General features: G+C 43.2%; 1 protein-coding gene across 2 annotated transcripts in view; it reads right to left on the reverse strand.

Annotated features, from left to right (window-relative positions):
- The window catches only part of STK26 (serine/threonine kinase 26), a 106,268-nt gene that overhangs the window by 19,611 nt on the left and 66,416 nt on the right, over window positions 1-20,241 (reverse strand). For both annotated transcript variants that reach the window (XM_056537949.1, XM_056537950.1), the window contains exon 3: window positions 15,109-15,165. In XM_056537949.1, coding sequence (XP_056393924.1) covers window positions 15,109-15,165 — 57 coding nt within the window. The remainder of the gene's footprint in view (window positions 1-15,108; window positions 15,166-20,241) is intronic.

Consider the following 20,241-nt stretch of genomic DNA (forward strand, 5'->3'; position numbering starts at 1 on the left):
GCATGACGTTGTGGCAGTCACGCCTCCTCCATGTATCTCTATAGGAGAGGTGGGGAGGCAACGTTCATGCCTCCCCGTCTCTCCCATAGAGCTGTATGGGGACCTGTATGGGGGCGTATGGTCGACCTCTGTGAGGTTGACAGTACGTGCATTAGTCGGCGCGCGGCAATGTAGGGGCCACGTTAGGGAGATCATGTTGGGGTCCCAGCGGTCAGACCCCCCCCACGATCAGAAACTTATCCCCTATCCACAGAAGTTTGTTCGCTGCAGATGTCCTTTAACCTGTCATCCAGACATGTTAAAGGTTTAGATGGTATCGGGTCCTTAGACTCACTGGTATCGTGAGTAATAACTAAGTGAAGTGCGCGGCAACGTGCGTTACCCCACGACTGGTTGTCAAATCTGACTCATTCAGTGCTTTAGTCTATGGAGTGTATGAGTCGGACAGGTTGGCTGGCCAGGCAACGAAGTATGCTGTTGTGCACTTGAGCCGGCTGATACCATTGAAATGAGTCTCCAGATAGACATTTCGGGGGGAGGATTTATCAAGACATTTAGAAAGCTTTTTAAACAACTTTCTTTATGTTTCTCTCACAAAATGTCACACACAGGTCCATGCAACTTTTGTGGGACAATTGCTTTAGAAACATTTCCATGATTTTTAACCATTTGGAGAATTTTTGCAGTGGTCACTGATTTACTAAGTGCGATTGTTTGGGGAAGGTCGCAAAATTGTCGCACAATTCCAGAAATAGACGGATTACCAGGTCAAGTCAGCCCTGTCCTATAGTTTCTGTGTGGCTTTTGAGTCAGGGTATATGCGACTTTCCACACAAAAGTCGCATATCCTAAAAAAAAAAAGTTGCAGATTTTGTGTGAAGTTACATCAGCGAAATTTATCCGTGCGCTATTTGATAAATTTGGCAAACGTCTGCAACTATTAATGCAACTTTTGTGCTTTAAAATAGTTAAATGGGTACTCCGCTACCCAGCATCTGGAACCACCTGTTATGAGCGCTGGAGCCAGCAGCTCGTGACGTAAAAGAGCCACGCACCCTCATGACGTCACACTTTGCTGCTCAATGAAAGTCTATGGAACGGGGGCGTGACAGCCATCACGCCCACTCCCATAGACTTGCATTGAGGGGGCGGTGTGACATGAGGGGCGTGGCTATGATGTCACAAGCTGCCTGCTTCAGCACTCGGAACAGGTTGTTCCAAATGCTGAGCAGCGGAGTACCCCTTTAAGAATTCACACCACTTTGTAAATGCCCCTCATTTGGCCTGATTTATTATTGTAAACCTGACCTGTTCGGGTTGTGCGCCAGAGTTCGGCGCCAAAATTTCAGTCTGCGCAGGAATTTGTGCAGTAAAAAAAACAAAAACAATTAACTCCATTTTACTGTCAATACCTGAGAAAAGTGTGTGTCTGTTGGGAAAAGGAGGCATGTTGCCAAAAAGAGGGAGTGCCCCCGACATTTTCGAAAAATCCCAACATATTTACAAAGGTTTCCACAGAAAATGTGGTGGATTTGAGCTCTAGAAAACCCTACAGATCAGAGCATGTGTAAAACAACAAAACTTAAGACCGGAAAAGTGCAAAAATGTAGGGAAAACTTTGTAAATACCATGGGGGGATTGGGGGGGAAACACACAAAGAAAACTTTCCTCCACTCTTAGTAAATCAGGCCATTGTGCGACCTAAAATTTTGACTAGTGCTGGGCGATATACTGGTTCATACCGAATACAGTTTTTTTTTTTTATCTGTACGATATGAATGTTTCCTATGCCGCAACACCGGTCAGGCCCCTCCCCACTTCGAATGAATGAATTATCAGCCGCAGCGCTGTCTCCACTTCGGGGAACTAATATGTGACCTGTGGGCACTGCTCCCCCCCGTCCTTCTGTGAGCCGCCGGCACTTTAAATTAATGAGTTGCGTGCCGCAGCGCTGGAAATGATTAACAAAGGACATCTGTACTGATTAATTTTACATATTCCTGTGCCCACGCTGCAAAAATAAACTTTGACTCACCTTCCTACGTTCCCCCAGTATCGGCCTCACTGTTCTCCGCTGCGATCTTTATGCGGATTGCTTCCTGGGGACGGGAACGTCACAGAGCTGTCAGCATATCACCGGCCGCAGCTATGTCCCGCCTCTGCCCGTGATAGGCGGAGCTCACTCATGTAAGGAGCCGGCCTAGAATGCCGGCTCCTTACATGACAGTGCGCTCCCCCCATCACCAGCCGTGGCGGGACATCGCACGAGTGTGTGTGTGGGGGGTTAGCGTTAAATACCGTGGAACCGCCATAACTTACAAAAATACTGTGATATGCATTATTGCTCATACCGCCCAGCACTACATTTGACGTGTGGACAAACTGTCAAAAGTTTATAGTAATGACTCAGACTGTAACAATAGAAAAAATATGCATGACATCCTATGTTCTCAACTGGCAGACCACTTTTGCTAAAATTCTGTCAGCAGCTTACCTGAGGAGATATCTGCTCTCCATGCATTCATTTATATAAATGTCTTTAAAACATTGATACAAATGAATAGCCAAGGGTGGCCCGAAGCAAGAGAACACTTCCTCTATTAGCACTGCCTGCATCATTCTGCTCTGGCCAGGCCTGACTAGAAGAGGCCAGAGTAGTGGATCAGCACAGGACCTGGGACAGGGGAGCACAGGAGTGAACAGTCGTTTTCCCCACCTGTAGCTCTCCAGTTGTTGCAGAACTACACCTCCTATCATGACCTGTCTGTGCATGAATGAAATTGTAGTTTACAACAGCTGGAAAGGCACAGGAAAATTAAGTGCACAATTATTGGGTGGGGTGGGGGGCGGGCACAGACAACATTCATTGTTTTAAGGGTCACAAAAGTAGTTAGTATTTAGTTCAGGGCACAATGGAAGAGATTTACCAAAACCTGTCAAATGGAAAAGTTGCTGAGTTGCCCATAGCAACCAATCAGATCACTTTCCTTTTTCAGAGGCCTTTTAAAAAATGAAAGAAGTGATCTGAGTGGTTGCTATGGGAAACTTAGCAACTTTTCCTCTGGACAGGTATTGATAAATCTTCCCCAATGTGTGGCAGTATTGCACGCAGGAGGCACAGTGTGTGGCAGTATGATATTCAGGAGCACGGAGTGAGGTAGTAGGGCTGGGCGGTATGAACAAATATGTGTATTACAGTATTTTTGTAACTTAAGCGGGTTTCACGGGATATAACGTTATTTCCCTCCCTCTCCCCCCCCCCCCCAAATGAATTATCAGTCCAGCGCTGTCCCCATCGGGGTAAATACTCACATATCACCAGCAAGCGCTGCCCTCCTTGTCCTCCTGTTTGTTGTGGGCCGCCGGCGCTGACACTCTACTTTACGCTATGCCCCGGCCTAAAAAATGTAAACATAATAAACTTTAAGGCATGTTACGACGTCGGCCTTACGCTGGGGATGGGAATGTCGGAAAGCCGTCAGCCTATCACTGACCGCAGTGATGTTCCGCCTCGGCCAGTGATAGGCTGAGCCCACTGTCATGTAAGAAGCCAGCTCCTTACATGACAGTGGGCTCAGCCTGTCACCGGCCGAGGCAGAACACCACTGCGGCCAGTGATAGGCTGACGGCTTTCCGACGTTCCCGTTCCCTTGGAAGCAGGTCCGGACCGACGGGGAAGGTGAGTTTAAGTTTATTTTGTTTACCTTTTGCAGCCCGGGCATAGCGAACAGTATAGAGCAGTGGTCTTCAACCTGTGGACCTCCAGATGTTGCCTGAACTACAACTTGTAGGTTTGCAACATCTGGAGGTCCGCAGGTTGAAGATCACTGGTATTAAGTGTCAGCGCCCGGCGGCCGCAACAAACAGGATGACAAGGAGGGCAGCGTTTGCGGGTGATGCAAGTATTTACCCCCATGGGAACAGCGCTGGGCTGATAGTTTTGGGGTGGGGTTTGGTTGTTGGGGAGGAAGCAGAACAGCGCTCGCGGGTCACATGATTAGTTCCCGATGTGAGGGGGAGGAGCCAAACTGGTATTGCGGTATGGGGAAAAATTTGTGCAAGACAAAAATTTCGGTATACGGTATGAACCAGTATACCGCCCAGCCCCATGAGGTAGTATTTGATTTGGGGGCACGGTGTGTAGCTGAATCAGATTTGGGGGAACTGTGTTTGGCTGCATACAGGTCATACAGGGAACAGTAGATTAAATTCCTCCACATGTAAGTAGCTTGTTTTACCCTGCGACTTAATAGGGTACAACAGGCAGCACCTATATCTTGCATGGCACTGCAGCAGCAAGGTGAACCAGGTTCGGCTCAGATATTTACCGGATGGCAGGGATAAGCGGACACTTACTAAAAATATAGTTTGAGTATCAGTGCCCTATACTAAAGGTCCAGAACCCATTTATCCTTTATTAGTTATTACAAGCTGCCAGTGTTTGGACTTCGTTGGCAAGAAAAAAAAATGCAGGTCACAGTACTCTGCTTTCACAGGCCTCAATGAATGTTGGACACAGTTGGACACATATATAAAGAGAGTTTGTACTTTGAGACCAAACCAATGACTTCTGTGTAAAGCAGGAAATTCTAGCTTAGCTCACTGAAAAACACGGCAATGCAGCATACTGGAAAGAGCAGCCATGGTGTGAAAGAGTCTTTATTTCATACAGGTATGGTGAGCCGGGCACATGGAAATAAGCGCCCAGTAAACAAACCATAAAACTCATTTAGTTTCCTTTCCAGTCTTAAAAAAGCAATTGGCAGGATCTGGATGGAACAACGGTGTAAGACGACCTTCTCTGCCTCAAAGCAAACAAGTCCACTTATGTTCTGTGCCTGTAAGGCCTTTTAGGTATGGAAATCACAAGCCGATGAAAGGCTGCTTTGTGTCATCTCCAACGTGCTCAACGTTCCTATTCACAGGGTGTCCTGAGCTCTGCTATGGGCTGGAAGGAATCTGATTCAGCTCCACACCAATAAGAACATATGTGTTTGGGCATAAACAAGCATATGCAGCCTTCATATAGGTGTCGATTGTGTCAGACGCACAGTCATATTGCTCTGCACTATAAACATACTGTAGAAGGCTGATGCTGCCTTATGTCAGGGAAAACACACAGTGAAGAACGCTAAATTATTTCTTGGTTCTTTGTAAACTGTACTATTACAGCTTTTACATCAATACTCATCGGGCTCTCCTTTACTCTTAATTACCATGTATCGCTCATACTCCATAACACTGCAGAAACAACAGGCTTTACCATTTAAAAAGGAGAACTCCAGAATATAAAAATTGTCCTCCATACTGCTGGCAGTAAAAAAATAAAGATGTACATACCTTCCGCCGCTCCTCCGGTAACCGGCTCCGGTCACCGCTGCGATCCTCTTCCTGGTGGTCAGCGAGTCATACTGCGCTCAGCCATGACTCGCCGACCACCAGCAACCAGGAAGAGGATCGTGGCAGAGACCGGAGCCGGTTACCGGAGGCCCCGGGGGAGCGAAGGAAGGTATGTACATCTTTATTTTTTTACTGCCGGCAGTATGGAGGACAATTTTTATATTCTGGAGTTCTCCATTAAGAGTCTGAAAAAGCTGAGTTGTAGCTCTCATTGGGGTAAGGCTGTCACCAAAAACTTTAAAGGGGTACTGCACTGGCCAACATTTAGTTCCGAATGCTGTTTCTGCGCTGCAGGGGTCGTCCACGTCCCTCGTGACATCACAACCACACCCCCTCAATGCAAGTCTATGGGAGGGGGCGTGCCTAAGCCACGCCCCCTCCCATAGACTTGCATTGAGGGGGCGTGGCCGTGACGTCATGAGGAACATGGCCGACCCCCGCAGAGCGAAAACAGCATTCAGAACATTTAGTACCACTTTAAGAGAAAGATGACATAATAGAGTTTAACCCTAAACCCTGCTGGATACGGATTTCTGGGATGGCTTTTATTCTGATTGCAGAACATAGGTTTTACGTATTTATGTTTATGTTATTTATCTTCTCGTATTAGGAAAAAGTTAAGAGCTTTTTCTCTTATAAGTGTGAGGTGCTTTAAGCTTTAATTGCTTCTCAGAAATTCACGTCATGCTAGCGCTCGAACTCCATGCAGACGCTCCCTTCATTACTATGTTAATGTGAAGCTTAATCATTCATTTAAGATGCCGGCGCTCGGATGGTTAGTATTAGCATAAAATGTGGTGCGTTTTACAGGTAACATTAAGTAATGTCAAGTGTGGTGGCTGTGGGTACGAGCTTACTAATCAGCACTAGTTAAATGTAAGTGTACATTTAATGTAACAGCACGTGCGGGTCACTAAAGCTCCGACACCACATAATGCAGCAGAAGCCATAACAAATGCCCTTAGGGTGACTGCACTCCCGGGGAAACATCAGCTTACGTGCCATTATGACATTACTGTGGAGCTATTGTCAGGGACTAAGAATTTTTCAGGCAAACTTAATGGTGAAAATTAGGGAATTAACAATAAAAAGTGAATGTCAGATCTCCTAACCTAAAATAGGGTTCTCCACTTGACAACCTTGAATTGTTTGAATCGGCTGCTAAACAATAAGAGGATCATAAAATGCCCCAGAACTTAACACACTGTCATTTTTTGCTCAGAGAAAATCCTGTCAGAGATTACATGTGCAGCAGTATTTAGCACTAATGTTTGCGTGGTTATTTAGTGCAGTCCAAATTGACAGCACAGCAGAAATTCTGCAGTGTGCACAGTACAGCATAGAAAACACTGAAAACAATGGGAGGCTGCTGCAATCGGAATTACCCTCTGAATTCAGAGTGGCCTCTCTGTAAATGTTTAATTTTGCTTCAGCGCCATCATAGGGGAAATTAGGCATTACACAGCTGCCAATCAAATCAATAACCTATTGTAGTTCAGAACAGTCCTCCAAGGACACTGCCAGTTCCTAACTCTGGAGATCTAAGAATCCCCTCTATTAAGTCAGTGGCCTAGATTTATTAAAGCTAGAACTCAGACAGCACAAATGTAGACAGACTTATCACAGTATCAAAATAGTTAAAAGGGGTACTCCTGTGGAAAACAATTATTTTATTTTATTTTTTTAAATCAAGAAGGAGACAGGGACCAGAGAACAGGACACAGATATTGGCGCAACGGGGAACACAGGCAGGTGAGTTAAAGGGGTACTCCGGTGAAAACCTTTTTCCTTTTAAATCAACTGGTGGCAGAAAGTTAATCATATATGTAAATTACTTCTATTAAAAAATCTTAATCCTTCCAGTACATTTTAGGGTCTGTATACTACAGAGGAAATGGTTTTCTTTTTGGAACACAGAGCTGTCTGCTGACATGACCACAGTGCTCTCTGCTGACATCTCTGTTCATTTTAGGAACTGTCCAGAATAGGAGAAAATCCCCATAGCAAACATATGCTGCTCTGGACCGTTCCTAAAATGGACAGAGATGTCAGCAGAGAGCACTGTGCTCATGAGAAAAAGAAAACCATTTCCTCTGTAGTATTCAGCAGCTAATAAGTACAGGAAAGATTAAGATTTTTGTAATAGAAGTAATTTACAAATATGTTTAACTTTCTGGCACCAGTTGATTTAAAATACAAAGTTTTCCACTGGAGTACCCCTTTAATAAGCTAGACAGTTTTTAAATGCTACAGATTTAAGCCTACACCATCTATTAGTTGGTTTAAACAAGTGCCAGAGTTTGCACCAGAATTTTGCGTGTCTAAAAGGCAATGTCTATTTTTCAAGACATGGTGGAAAAGTGTCAAAAGAGTGTACAAATTGCATAGTGAATCTGGTGCAAGTCCTAGAAGGCTGTTTTTGGTGCAGACTGTTCTTAAAGTTTGTCAAAATTCTGGTACATTAGCAATAGTAAACCTGGACCAATATTCACTAATTTGTTTTTCCAACCAGAGAAACCTTAGAACTTTCTGCCCCATGATGCAACTGTGTTGTGGTTCGACATCATGGGGTTATTAGGAGAACAGGAGCCGCATATGCTATCTAGAATATAGATGCAGAGTCCAGTTGCAGCAGCCTGCACTGGAGAACTGTGATCCTGGAGGTTTAAAGGGAATGTGTCATCAGAAAATAACCTATTCTTTAAATATAAACAGGAAAGTCCAGCACGCGGTGTCCGATGCTATTAGGTTTATTTAGGCATAAAAATCTGGATGCAGGATACAGGACAACAGCCCACACGTTTCGGGTGTTAGCCCTTAATCATGGCATATTGTTTAAATATGGTTTTTATGTTCACCATATTTTTTACCAAGATTTTATTTATGATTTTTTTTATATAGTTTACCATTTTGCTATGTATATTTCATAATAAACCTGAAATCTTGCTGTTTCCATTGAGGCCACTATTGCTAAAACTAAGCTAAGACTTCCTGTTCTGTACAGATCATTTCCCAGTAATGTCTTTCTTCTCAATAGCTCAGTAGAGAGATAACATTGGATGCGCCAACATTCACAGCAGAGATTAGAAAGCCCCTTCCCTGTGAATGACCTCTGAAAGGTCTCCAGTTAATCTAAATGGGACAAGTCCTGTCTACTGCTATCGATTGTCTATGGGTCCTGCAGTAAAGCATATCACTAAATGCTGTAACAGTTCAGGCAAGAAGGTGGCCCCTATAATGTAAAACACAATTGAAAAATCAGAAAAAAAAAATAGATTACAAAAATAAAGAAAATACAGCTTCTGTATCTGGGTCTAGTCAGGAAAAATAATGTAGACAACATTTCTTTTTCTTCTAGATGCCACAGTCAACAGCAACTGTCCCCTTTTAGGTAGTACAGCATAACAGAGGGTCTTGTCAATCCATAACCAAGAGAAAGTAGTGCTGGGCATATGACCAAAAACCTCACCATGGTACCCGGGGTCTTGGTCAGGCCGCCCCGGTAACTCTCCTCCATGTCTCCGCAGTTCTGCTCAAGTTTCCCACACCCGCCCGGAAGTCACGTGCCCGCCGGGAGTTGTAGTCTCCTCCCAGCTCCTTACAGTCAGTTCAGTGAAGCTCGGACTACACTTCCCAGAGTCACTGTGTAGCCGGACGTTTCTCTACACCAGTGGTCTCCAACCTGCGGACCTCCAGATGTTGCAAAACTACAACTCCCAGCATGCCCGGACAGCCAAAGGCTGTCCGGGCAATGCTGGGAGTTGTAGTTTTGCAACATCTGGAGGTCTGCAGGTTGGAGACCACTGGTCTACACCATTATGCATTGGAGTTGGTTGCTATGATATTGCGGTATGTGAAAAATTCATATCGTAAAGAATAAAACACAACAGTATTCGGTATGAACCGGTACACCGCCCAGCACTAACAGGAAGTAATGTTTTTTACTAAGTAGCATTATAGTAGCAATCAAACGATCATATCGGAAAAAGCATTTTGCAAGTGTTAAATACGTTTTTATTTTTTTAAAGGTAATAAAACAAATGCATATAGTATACAAATGTGGACATAATTGTTGGTCCCCTTTCTTAAAACCCACAATGCTTCCTGACAAAATAAAAATCAAAAATTGCTTTTGAATTGTGGTTCTACAGAATAGTTTGAAAAATAATAAAACTGGTCCGGACAAAAATGATTGTTCCCTGAACATAAAGAGTAGTCCAGCATAAAAAAAAAAAGATTCCCTATTTGCAGTATAGGAAGTGTAAGATCGCTTGGGGTCTGACCGCTGAGACCCCCCACCCATATCTCCCGCCTGGCTCGACCACAGCACAGTGTCGACCACAGCACAAAACTGTGTCCGACATGCCCCTTCCATTCATCCCTATGGGACAGCCAGAGATACCCAGACTATGTACCTCTAGCTCTCCCATAGAGATGCATGGAGGGGGCATTTTCACTACATTTTTAGTAATTATGATTTATTCCTTCTGTATATACACCACCCAACATAAAAAAAAAAAAAAATGGATACCTGATGTACCTAAAAAAAAAAAAAAAAGTTCACAAATTGACTTTTAGAATAAAAAAAAACACTAAAAAAAACAACTAAAAAAGTGTAAAATTAAAACCTTTTGTCTTTGTGACAATTTATTCAAAGAGATGTGCTATGGTGAAAAAAAAGTAATGAAACACTATACAATATTTGGTATCTCACTAATCCGGATATAAAAAGTAACATCGATGTGAATGGCAAAAAAGTTGAAAATAAAATAAAAATGTGGACAGTATGTAAGAAAAACTTCATCCTACAACTCAATATAGGCCGGTGATCATAGGGTTAATAACTGATCATGCTGAGGACGAGCTGTATATTGTAAAAGATGTCATCTTAAGCAAGATAAAATACAATTTAAACGTTTCCTGGAAAGCAGTATAACAACTAATATGGTTGTCATAACAGGTTCCATGGGAGCCAGCAGCATGTGTATTCCCACTGGTAGGGGAGAGCTAAACTAACTTAATACAGTGTTTCCCAACCAGGGTGCCTCCAGCTGTTGCAAAACTACAACTCCCAGCATGCCCGGACAACCAAAGGCTGTTTGGGCATGCTGGGAGTTGTAATTTTGCAACAGCTGGAGGCACCCTGGCTGGAAAAAACTGATCTAATAAGATCTCCAACATCCCCCAGCAACATGATGTCACTATGGAGAAGTTGTCACAAAGAGATAACATGTTTACATACACTTATAGGAAATACTGTATATTAAATTATAAAAAGGCTTGTAAGTTTTCTGATCTAAAAAAAAAGTTGCACATTTTGGCACAATCCTCAGCTTAAAAATATGCTGTTTTCTGGCATTTTGCTCTGAAATTCATAGTCATGCAAAAAAAAAAAAAAAAAAATTATATATAATAAATAAATTAATTTACATACATTTTCTAGTGTAAGTATTACCAAGTTCCCCATAGAATGTACAAAGGTTTTGCACTTTATACACACATGCAGGGCCATAGGAATAGGTAGAACAGAGGTTGCAGTCCCACCTGAGCTTACGTCTCATTTATTTCCTTTACATTTTCAGCAAGAGGAACTTGTAAATGACTAACTATAGGAAGTAAAAATACAGCAAGTCTGTTTGCAGTTTGTAACCATCCAATACAGGAATTTTTTTTAAATTTTTTTCAAATCAAGAGGTTCTGTGTGGTTTTACATATTGAATTCATAACACTAGAATATGCCCTCAGTACGTAAGTGCTCAGGTGTCCCTGTAGTTCTAAAAGACAGCACCACCCTAAGTCTTTGGGCTGTGCCTGGCATTACAGCTCAGTCTCATTTAAGTGAACTGGGCTGTGCTGTTATCTATATCGGGGGGTGTGTGTGTCTGTAGGTGTGTATGAAAAAATATATATCTCCCCCTCCACATATATCTATACCTACCTCTATCTATACACATCTATCTACCCATACATATCTATATATACACACACATACATATATCTATATATCTATCTTAACTGATAGATACTTGTATCAATAGATGGAAGTCTCCCAATATTTGAAAAATTATGCAAAAATAGGGAACCTTTAAAACTTTACTTATTAATGTTCATTAAAGATTATTCCGACACCCTTTATAGTGATTAAAAATCAATGCAGCTCGGCCATCAGTAATTGTCTCTCACAGTGACACCCCCAAACCCCTCCCCCCCCCCCCCCCGGCATATCATAATTTCAACATGCAATGGCCTCTCAGAGGCCATCGCATTTTGAAGGCAGCATCAACATACGATGCTTTTGTATGTCGGGGCCATCGCATAAACGGCTATCCTGCAGTGCAGACTGCTTCAGCCGTCACCTGATAGCCGTTTACGGTGCCCCGTGTGGTCCGGTGGTGATCACTCACCTGTCCCTGGCGCTCCAAAACGTCCTCTTCGGGATCCCCTGCATGGCCTCGCTCTCAGTCATCACATCGCCGCGCACGTCCCGTCATACAATAGAAGCCGCGTGCGCAGCAACGGCGATGAAGAGCGCCGATCCCAGGCAGCAGAGACTGTCCGGAGCGGCGTGGACAGGTGAGTATAACATCCTATACTTTACATTGCACGGATCCCTCAACATGTGATGGTTTCAACTAACGATGGTCCATTTGAAACGGATTACCATCATATGTTGAGGGACCACTGTATATGCAACATTTGTAGTAGCTTACATACATGTAGCAATCTGCCGCTTATCTATCACAGTGAAAGTGCTTGGTGAGTTGTAGGTGCTAGTGTCACAATGTATAGTGTCACAATGTATATTTCACAGTCCACAGGTGATATGCATAATCCACAGGTATTGGGTATAAGGTTCTATTACCACAATATATATTGCACAGTCCACAATTGTATTGTATTGTATCACAAATGTGTGTATATGTATGTTCCAGCATAGCTTCCAAATAGTTTAAGATATTTCAATTACATTTTAAATTAAAAAAAAATATAGTAGACTTTAGGGATGTCCCGATACAGACAGATAATCATCTTCGCAGCCCGAGACCAACACGATCAGATGTAGTACCACAAGAGTCACATTCATCTCTTAAGCACATTACTCTGTCTGCAGGGACAGCCTGGGAGTATTAAACACCATGCCACCAGACCAGTGTGATGGTAAAAAGGTACTCCAGTGGAAATTTTTTTTTTAACAAATCAACTGGTGCCAGAAAGTTAAACAGATTTGTTCCATTTTAGGAACTGTCCAGAGTAGGAGAAAATCCTCATAGCAAACATATGCTGCTCTGGTCAGTTCCTAAAATGGACAGAGATGTCAGCAGAGAGCACTATGCTTGTGATTCAGCAGAGAGCACTGTGTTCAAAAAAGAAAATTTCCTCTGTAGTATTCAGCAGTTAATAAGTACTGGAAGGATTGAGATTTTTTAATAGAAGTAATTTACAAATCTCTAACTTTCTGGCACCAGTTGATTTAAAAAAATAAAAAATAAAAAAGTTTTCCACCGGAGTACTCCTTTAACTGTTCTGAAGGTAAATGTAGAAAACAAAGTGCCGAAGCTGGGAAAGGGGACAGGGCAGGCGAGCGAGAGAAGATTTATTGTGGGCTGAGAGTCAGGTGAAGGAAAAAGACTACATCAGTGCAGGGGCCGGGACAGGGTGCTGCAGTAATAGTGCAGGGAGGACACACATCCCATCATTGCAGTGGCTTTATGAGACTGGGAAAGCTGTGTGGCACACAGTATGCATGCCACCCAGATTTCATAGTCTCCTGAGGTGCTTCAATATGGCTGCTTTACGAGACATATGCTCTTCAGGAGACTGGGAGAGCTAAGAGGCAGGCAGTACACAGTGCTGGGCTCACAATGCTCCCCTAGCTTTCTCAGTCTCCTCGAAAGACTGTCTGGTGACATTGCCATTTTAGAGGCATAGGGAAGATGCAAATGTCACTTAGCTGCTGTAATGGCAATGTCAGACAGTCTTTTGAGGAGCTTAAGAAAGCTGGGGGAAAACTGAGCAATGCACCAGCTTTTCCAGTCTCCTGAAGAGAACATCTGTCTGGTAAAGCAGCCATATTGAAGCTCTTCGGGAGTCTGGGAAATCTGGTGGCATGCATACTGTGGCCTGCTCACAGTGGGGACCAGCAGAGAAGCAGCATCAGGGATGTCAGAAGGCTCAGCCCATGCCCAAAGACAGATTTGCATTTAACCCCTTAAGGACGCAGGACGTAAATGTACGTCCTGGTGAGGTGGTACTTAACGCACCAGGACGTACATTTACGTCCTAAGCATAACCGCGGGCATCGGAGCGATGCCCGTGTCATGCGCGGCTGATCCCGGCTGCTGATCGCAGCCAGGGACCCGCCGGCAATGGCCGACGCCCGCGATCTCGCGGGCGTCCGCCATTAACCCCTCAGGTGCCGGGATCAATACAGATCCCGGCATCTGCGGCAGTTCGCGATTTAAATGAACGATCGGATCGCCCGCAGCGCTGCTGCGGGGATCCGATCATTCATAACGCCGCACGGAGGTCCCCTCACCTTCCTCCGTGCGGCTCCCGGCGTCTCCTGCTCTGGTCTGTGATCGAGCAGACCAGAGCAGAAGATGACCGATAATACTGATCTGTTCTATGTCCTATACATAGAACAGATCAGTATTAGCAATCATGATATTGCTATGAATAGTCCCCTATGGGGACTATTCAAGTGTAAAAAAAAATGTAAAAAAATGTAAAAGTAAAAGTAAAAAAAAAGTGAAAAATCCCCTCCCCCAATAAAAAAGTAAAACGTCCTTTTTTTCCTATTTTACCCCCAAAAAGCGTAAAAAACATTTTTTATAGACATATTTGGTATCGCCGCGTGCGTAAATGTCCGAACTATTAAAATAAAATGTTAATGATCCCGTACGGTGAACGGCGTGAACGAAAAAAAAAAGTCCCAAATTCCTACTTTTTTAATACATTTTATTAAAAAAAAAATTATTAAAAATTTATTAAAAGTTTTTTATATGCAAATGTGGTATCAAAAAAAAGTACAGATCATGGCGCAAAAAAAGAGCCCCCATACCGCCACTTATACGGAAAAATAAAAAAGTTAGAGGTCATCAAAATAAAGGGATTATAAACGTACTAATTTGGTTAAAAAGTTTGTGATTTTTTTTTTAAGCGCAACAATAATATAAAAGTATATAATAATGGGTATCATTTTAATCGTATTGACCCTCAGAATAAAGAACACACGTCATTTTTACCATAAATTGTACGGCGTGAAAACAAAACCTTCCAAAATTAGCAAAATTGCGTTTTTCGTTTTAATTTCCCCACAAAAATAGTGTTTTTTGGTTGCGCCATACATTTTATGATATGAGTTATGTCATTACAAAGGACAACTGGTCGCGCAAAAAACAAGCCCTCATACTAGTCTGTGGATGAAAATATAAAAGAGTTATGATTTTTAGAAGGCGAGGAGGAAAAAATGAAAACGTAAAAATTAAATTGTCTGAGTCCTTAAGGCCAAAATGGGCTGAGTCCTTAAGGGGTTAAGTGCACGGAGCCAAGTTGTAATACCATACAAAACCTGAGGACAGGAGTTGTGCTACGTCTGGTAACATATCAGCTGTTCTATTCTTGGATAACCCTTTTAATGACCTTATAGATTATGACAGTCAGGAGTCATTAAGTAGCAGAATTAAGTCAACTTTTCCTGTTACTTACCAAGTCTAACGCTGAGCCCCCTCCTAGGTACTCCATAATAATCCATAGTTTTGTGCCCTGTATAAGACAAACATAAAATACTTTAGAATATATAATGTGCTTGGTGCAGTCAGAATAACCACCTGATTACCTGCCAGGATCACACCTATCCATTATAATTCCATCAAATCATATTCCAAGTTTTTTCCAAGGTAGTCTTAGGGTACATTCACATATCTACTGCAAAAAATCTCTGCAGACCCACTGGAGTCAACAAGAAGGCAACAAAATCTGCTGGGTATTTTTTGCAACAGAATATCTGCAGAATAATATGAATGTGTGAAAGTACCTTAAGATCATTAATGCAGTTTTTTATGTATCTTTAGCACTTTTTCATTTAAAATATTCCATCAAGTGCCATGTCACTTATTTAAAATAATGAAAATCATTGGGGCACATAGGTGGCGTTATATACACTTTTAGTCAGTAATAAATTGTACGTTTCACTGGTTATTTTCATGGTTCTTATTGTGACAAAGGACAGTGGCTGCATAAGAAAGTAGGAAGGCTATGTTCAGATGTCAAAATGTCCACACGGAAAATCTGTGTGTGGACATTCTGCTGACTGCGGGTTCCGGCATGACGTGCTGGTGCTAGGATCACACGATCTCAGATGGCAATGCATTCGGTGCGGAGGCCGCACAAAAACATGTCCATTCTTCCTGCAGACACAGAAATCGAAATTTCCACACCAGAAACATCTCACACTGAAATTCAGCCGTCTGCACAGTGCAGTAGAATCACAATGAAAACAATGGGACTCTGCTGCTGCTGAATCCCACACGGAAATTCTAGCATATGAAAATAGCCCAAGAGGTCTGATAGGCTCAAAGGCCCATTACTAAGCAAGCGTGAAGTGAGAAAAGATGGTGATATCAGCAAAAGAAAGGAAAACTGATGCAGAGCTGGATTAGTCATAACATTGACACCAGTAGCATCCAAAAAAACTTTACTAAAGTACAATGGAGTCCATAGGGTTCTACTGCATTGTTTTGCTTCTTACCATCAAATCTATAGACTGATGCAGACATGAACATAGTCTGAGGCTGGGTTCACATCACGTTTTTACCAATACAGGACCACATACGGCTTGGGGGGGGGAGCTAAAACCTTGCGCTCCCGTATACCTGCCGTATGCCGCCCGTATGCAATTCCTTTCAATGAGCCGGCTGGAGTGAAACGCTGACTCCGGTCGGCTCATTTTTCCCACCACACCTAAAATCGTAGTCGACCACAGTTTGAGGTGCAGTGGAAAACCGCATACGGGGCAAAAATGCGCCGACCGGAGTCAGCGTTTCACTCCGGCCGGATCACTGAAATGAACAACATACGGGCGGCATACAGCAGGGATACGGGAGCGCAAGGTTTTAGCTCCCCCCCCCCCCCCCAGCCGTCTGCGCTCCCGTATTGGTAAAAACGTGATGTGAACCCAGCTTTACTCTTTAAAAGAGCAGACAAAGGACTTCACATCACAGCAATTAGCATTTAAAGGAGAAAAATGTACTTATTCCCTATCCACAGGATAGGAGATAAGTAGCTGATCGCTGGGGGTCCGACCACGGGGGGCCCCCATGATCTCCTGAATAGGACCCTGCTCAGTCAGGAGCATGTGTCATCTACCTCTAGATGACATGCGCTCCCTACTAAGCAGGACGGGGTCCAGTTCAGGATATCGCGGGGGCCCCCAGCGATCAGCTACTTATCCCCTATCCTGTTCCTGTGGATAGGGGATAGCTTAATTTTGGCCCCAGTACTCCTTTAAAATATCTGGTGTAACAAGGTTTTGTACGGAACAACTGCAGCAACAAATTGTGCTAAATTTTTCATTTGCCAAAAATTTTGGAACATTCACTCAAATTTAAGAATATGAACTCAGGCTGCTTTCACACTATAAAATCAATCCATTTTAAAGATCCGTCTGATGTTCCTGCAAAACGGCCGTTAGAAAATCCCATTGTAGTCTATGGGATTTTTACATTATCCGTTTCGATACGTTATAGTCCGTTATTTTGTGAAGGAAGATAGTAACGGGAGAATTAGTGCATGCGCTATTTCTTCCATTCATTCTCCCGTCACAAAATAACGGCTGTTATTAACGGACTATAACGGATTGAAACGGATAATGTAAAAATCCCATAGACTACAATGGGATTTTCGAACGGCCGATTTGCAGGGTTTTCATGACGGAACATCAGACGGATCTTTAAAACGGATGAATTTTAGTGTGAAAGCAGCCTTATATGACATCAGGAAAGGCATCAGACACTGCAAGGATTCTAGTTATGGTTTCCCTACCGCATGTCTAAAACATAACTGGCCTCACACTGTAAGTCCTTATGTGAATGACCATGAAGTGTACTACTAGTTTATCTTTGTGTGTATATAATATATAGAAACCTAGAGTAAAATTCACACAATGAGCAAGTACAACTCCAATCTCAAGCGCTATCAAGCTTACTTTAAGATCCTACACAGATGCTCTGCCATGTGAATTCTTACTGAACAAGCACCGAAATGACACAGGCGAGGGTGTCAGAGCTAGGATTCTAACTAGTTCTTAAAGGGGTACTCCGCTGCTCAGCGGTTTGGAACAAACTGTTCCGAACGCTGGAGCCGGGAGCCCGTGATGTAATCACCCCACCCCCTCAAGACGTCACACCCCACCCCCTCAATGCAAGGCTATGGGAGGGGGCATCACGAGCTCCCGGCTCCAGCGTTCGGAACAGTTTGTTCCAAACGCTGAGCAGCGGAGTACCCCTTTAAGACATAGGGGAGAATATATCATCAAGAGTGGCATAGGTGCACATCTTTTTACCGCATAAACTTATGTGATGGAAACTGTGTACCTGCACCAAATGTATTACATATGGTGCAGGGCATGTGATCGATCTGGCACTGATCACATCTTACTTCAGTACTACACTTTGTATGGTGCCACCTCTGCAAATTTTTGTGCGACTTTTAAATCTGTCAGACAGCTGGGACCCCATGATCTTCCGTCAGGTGTCACAGCTCTCCCCGTGAATAAGGTGTGTTTGACCATAGCAAGAAGCGGTGGCTGACACACCCCTTCCATTCATCACTATGGGGGAGCCAGGGATACCTGAACGCTGTATCGCCAGCTCTCTCAGAGATGCATGGAAGGGGTGTGTCAGCCACAGTATTCATGCAGAGAGCAGGGGTGCTGGCCAGGAGATCGTGGGTGCCCCAGAAGTCTGACCCCCCATGATCTGACACTTATCCCCTATCCTGTGGATAGGTTTTTTGATACTGGACTACTTTAACGGTCTATGGCACATCAGTCAAACCAAGGGAGCAGAAAATGGAAATCCCTGATTTTTGGGAATCACATTTATTTAAAATGAGGGGCTTTTAGTTTTCTGCTTTTTACACTCTGAAGCGACTATGAGGGCTGTGAACACCTAGGTTACTGTGAGGGAACTTAGCCAAGAACTGTCAGAGAAATACTACTGTATGTAAGCAATTTCAACACCAGTCATTCCAGCCCTGAAACATGCATTATTAAAACTCCTAGGGATACTGATGGATAATAAAGTCATTTCTGAACTAACTGAGGTCACCATATACCAAACCAAACTTAGTCTGCAGTTTTTATATTTATTCATACAGAACAGAGCTAAATGGTACATTCATATAGCCTCAAATCTAGGAGGGGAATATACTTAGAAATGAGGCTATACACAGTCACCTAGTGTCTGCATAGATGAATGCTGCTATATAGTCTGGTGTATAATTTAGGCTCAGTTCACATCTGCCTTTGAGTGTCCTTTGCAGACTTTTTGATAGAAGGAATAGCACAACATTTTGCTTTTTTTGTGGACAAAATTACATAAGTGAAAATAGGTCAGCCTATTGCCGCTGTCGTCTGGTGTGCAACAGATCAGCCCTGCATTGTGATCTCCCTTTATGACGGAATATATAATTCAGATTAACAGAGCCTTAACAATAGGTTTACAATACATTTGGGATGGAAACTTTACTTTGGGTATAACCGTTATTTAAAGGGGTACTCCGGCCCTAGAAATCTCATGCAGCACCCCCTATCATCCGCCTCACGGAGCGCAGATCGTTCTGTATCTAATGAATCACGATCACTGGGCCGGAGTATCCTGACGTCTCGGCTCCGTCTCCTCGTGGCATCACGCCCCCTCCCATTGACTTGCATTGAGGGGGTGGGGCTTGACATCACGAGAGGGTGGAGCCATGAGTCACAATACTCCTGCCCCGTGATCGTGAGTCATCAGACACTAAGCGATCTTTACTCCATGAGGCGGATGACAGGGGGTGCTGCATGAGAGATTGCGGGGGTCCCCAGCGATCAGACATCTTATCCCCTATCCTTTGGATAGGGGATAAGATGTCTAGGGCCGTAGTACCCCTTTAAGGCATTAGTCATTCGATCCTAGATATAGACCCATAAAATGTGAAGATGAAGAACAGGAAGAAATGTGATCTGCACTATTAATTTGAATATTGAAAAACACCATGTCAGTTTTTTTACAGAACAAGACAATATACGGGCCGAAGGCCAAGTACCTAATATTTAAGGCCTTCCAGTTAGGGAAAAGGAGTAAAGGTCTGAAGAACAAAAGTGATTATCAGGACTTCCCAAGGAGAAATAGGTTTAAGAGGTTAAAAATTCAAGCGAGGTGCCGATGATCGATATCATGTAACCCAATGGAGATGCCCATAGGAGACTTCAACCTCCCTGTAGTAATAAAGAACCTGAAAATTACACTCACTGACACTTAAAGGAATGTATTAAAATTTCCAGTCATACTGTACATCTATCAGGAGCGACAGCAGTTAGGGGATTAAAGTGGCGGAGATAACTATTTTCCTACTGCCACAGGAAATTTTGCAGTGCTTGCATATATTAAATTAAGTACCCTGTGCTCTCCATTCACAAAAATATTTTGCAGACAATGCCCTAGTACAAGGTTCTGTTAAACTGCTGCATCTTGTAAAGGAAGCAATTCAAGTAAAAGAGCAGGGAAATGTTCTTTGATCAAATAGTTTTTTTCATGACAGACATTGATGGCACAGAGCTAGGAGATCAAATCACTGTTTAAC

Source organism: Hyla sarda, chromosome 9 (genome assembly GCF_029499605.1).
Source record: "Hyla sarda isolate aHylSar1 chromosome 9, aHylSar1.hap1, whole genome shotgun sequence".
Classification (NCBI taxonomy): Eukaryota; Metazoa; Chordata; class Amphibia; order Anura; family Hylidae; genus Hyla; species Hyla sarda.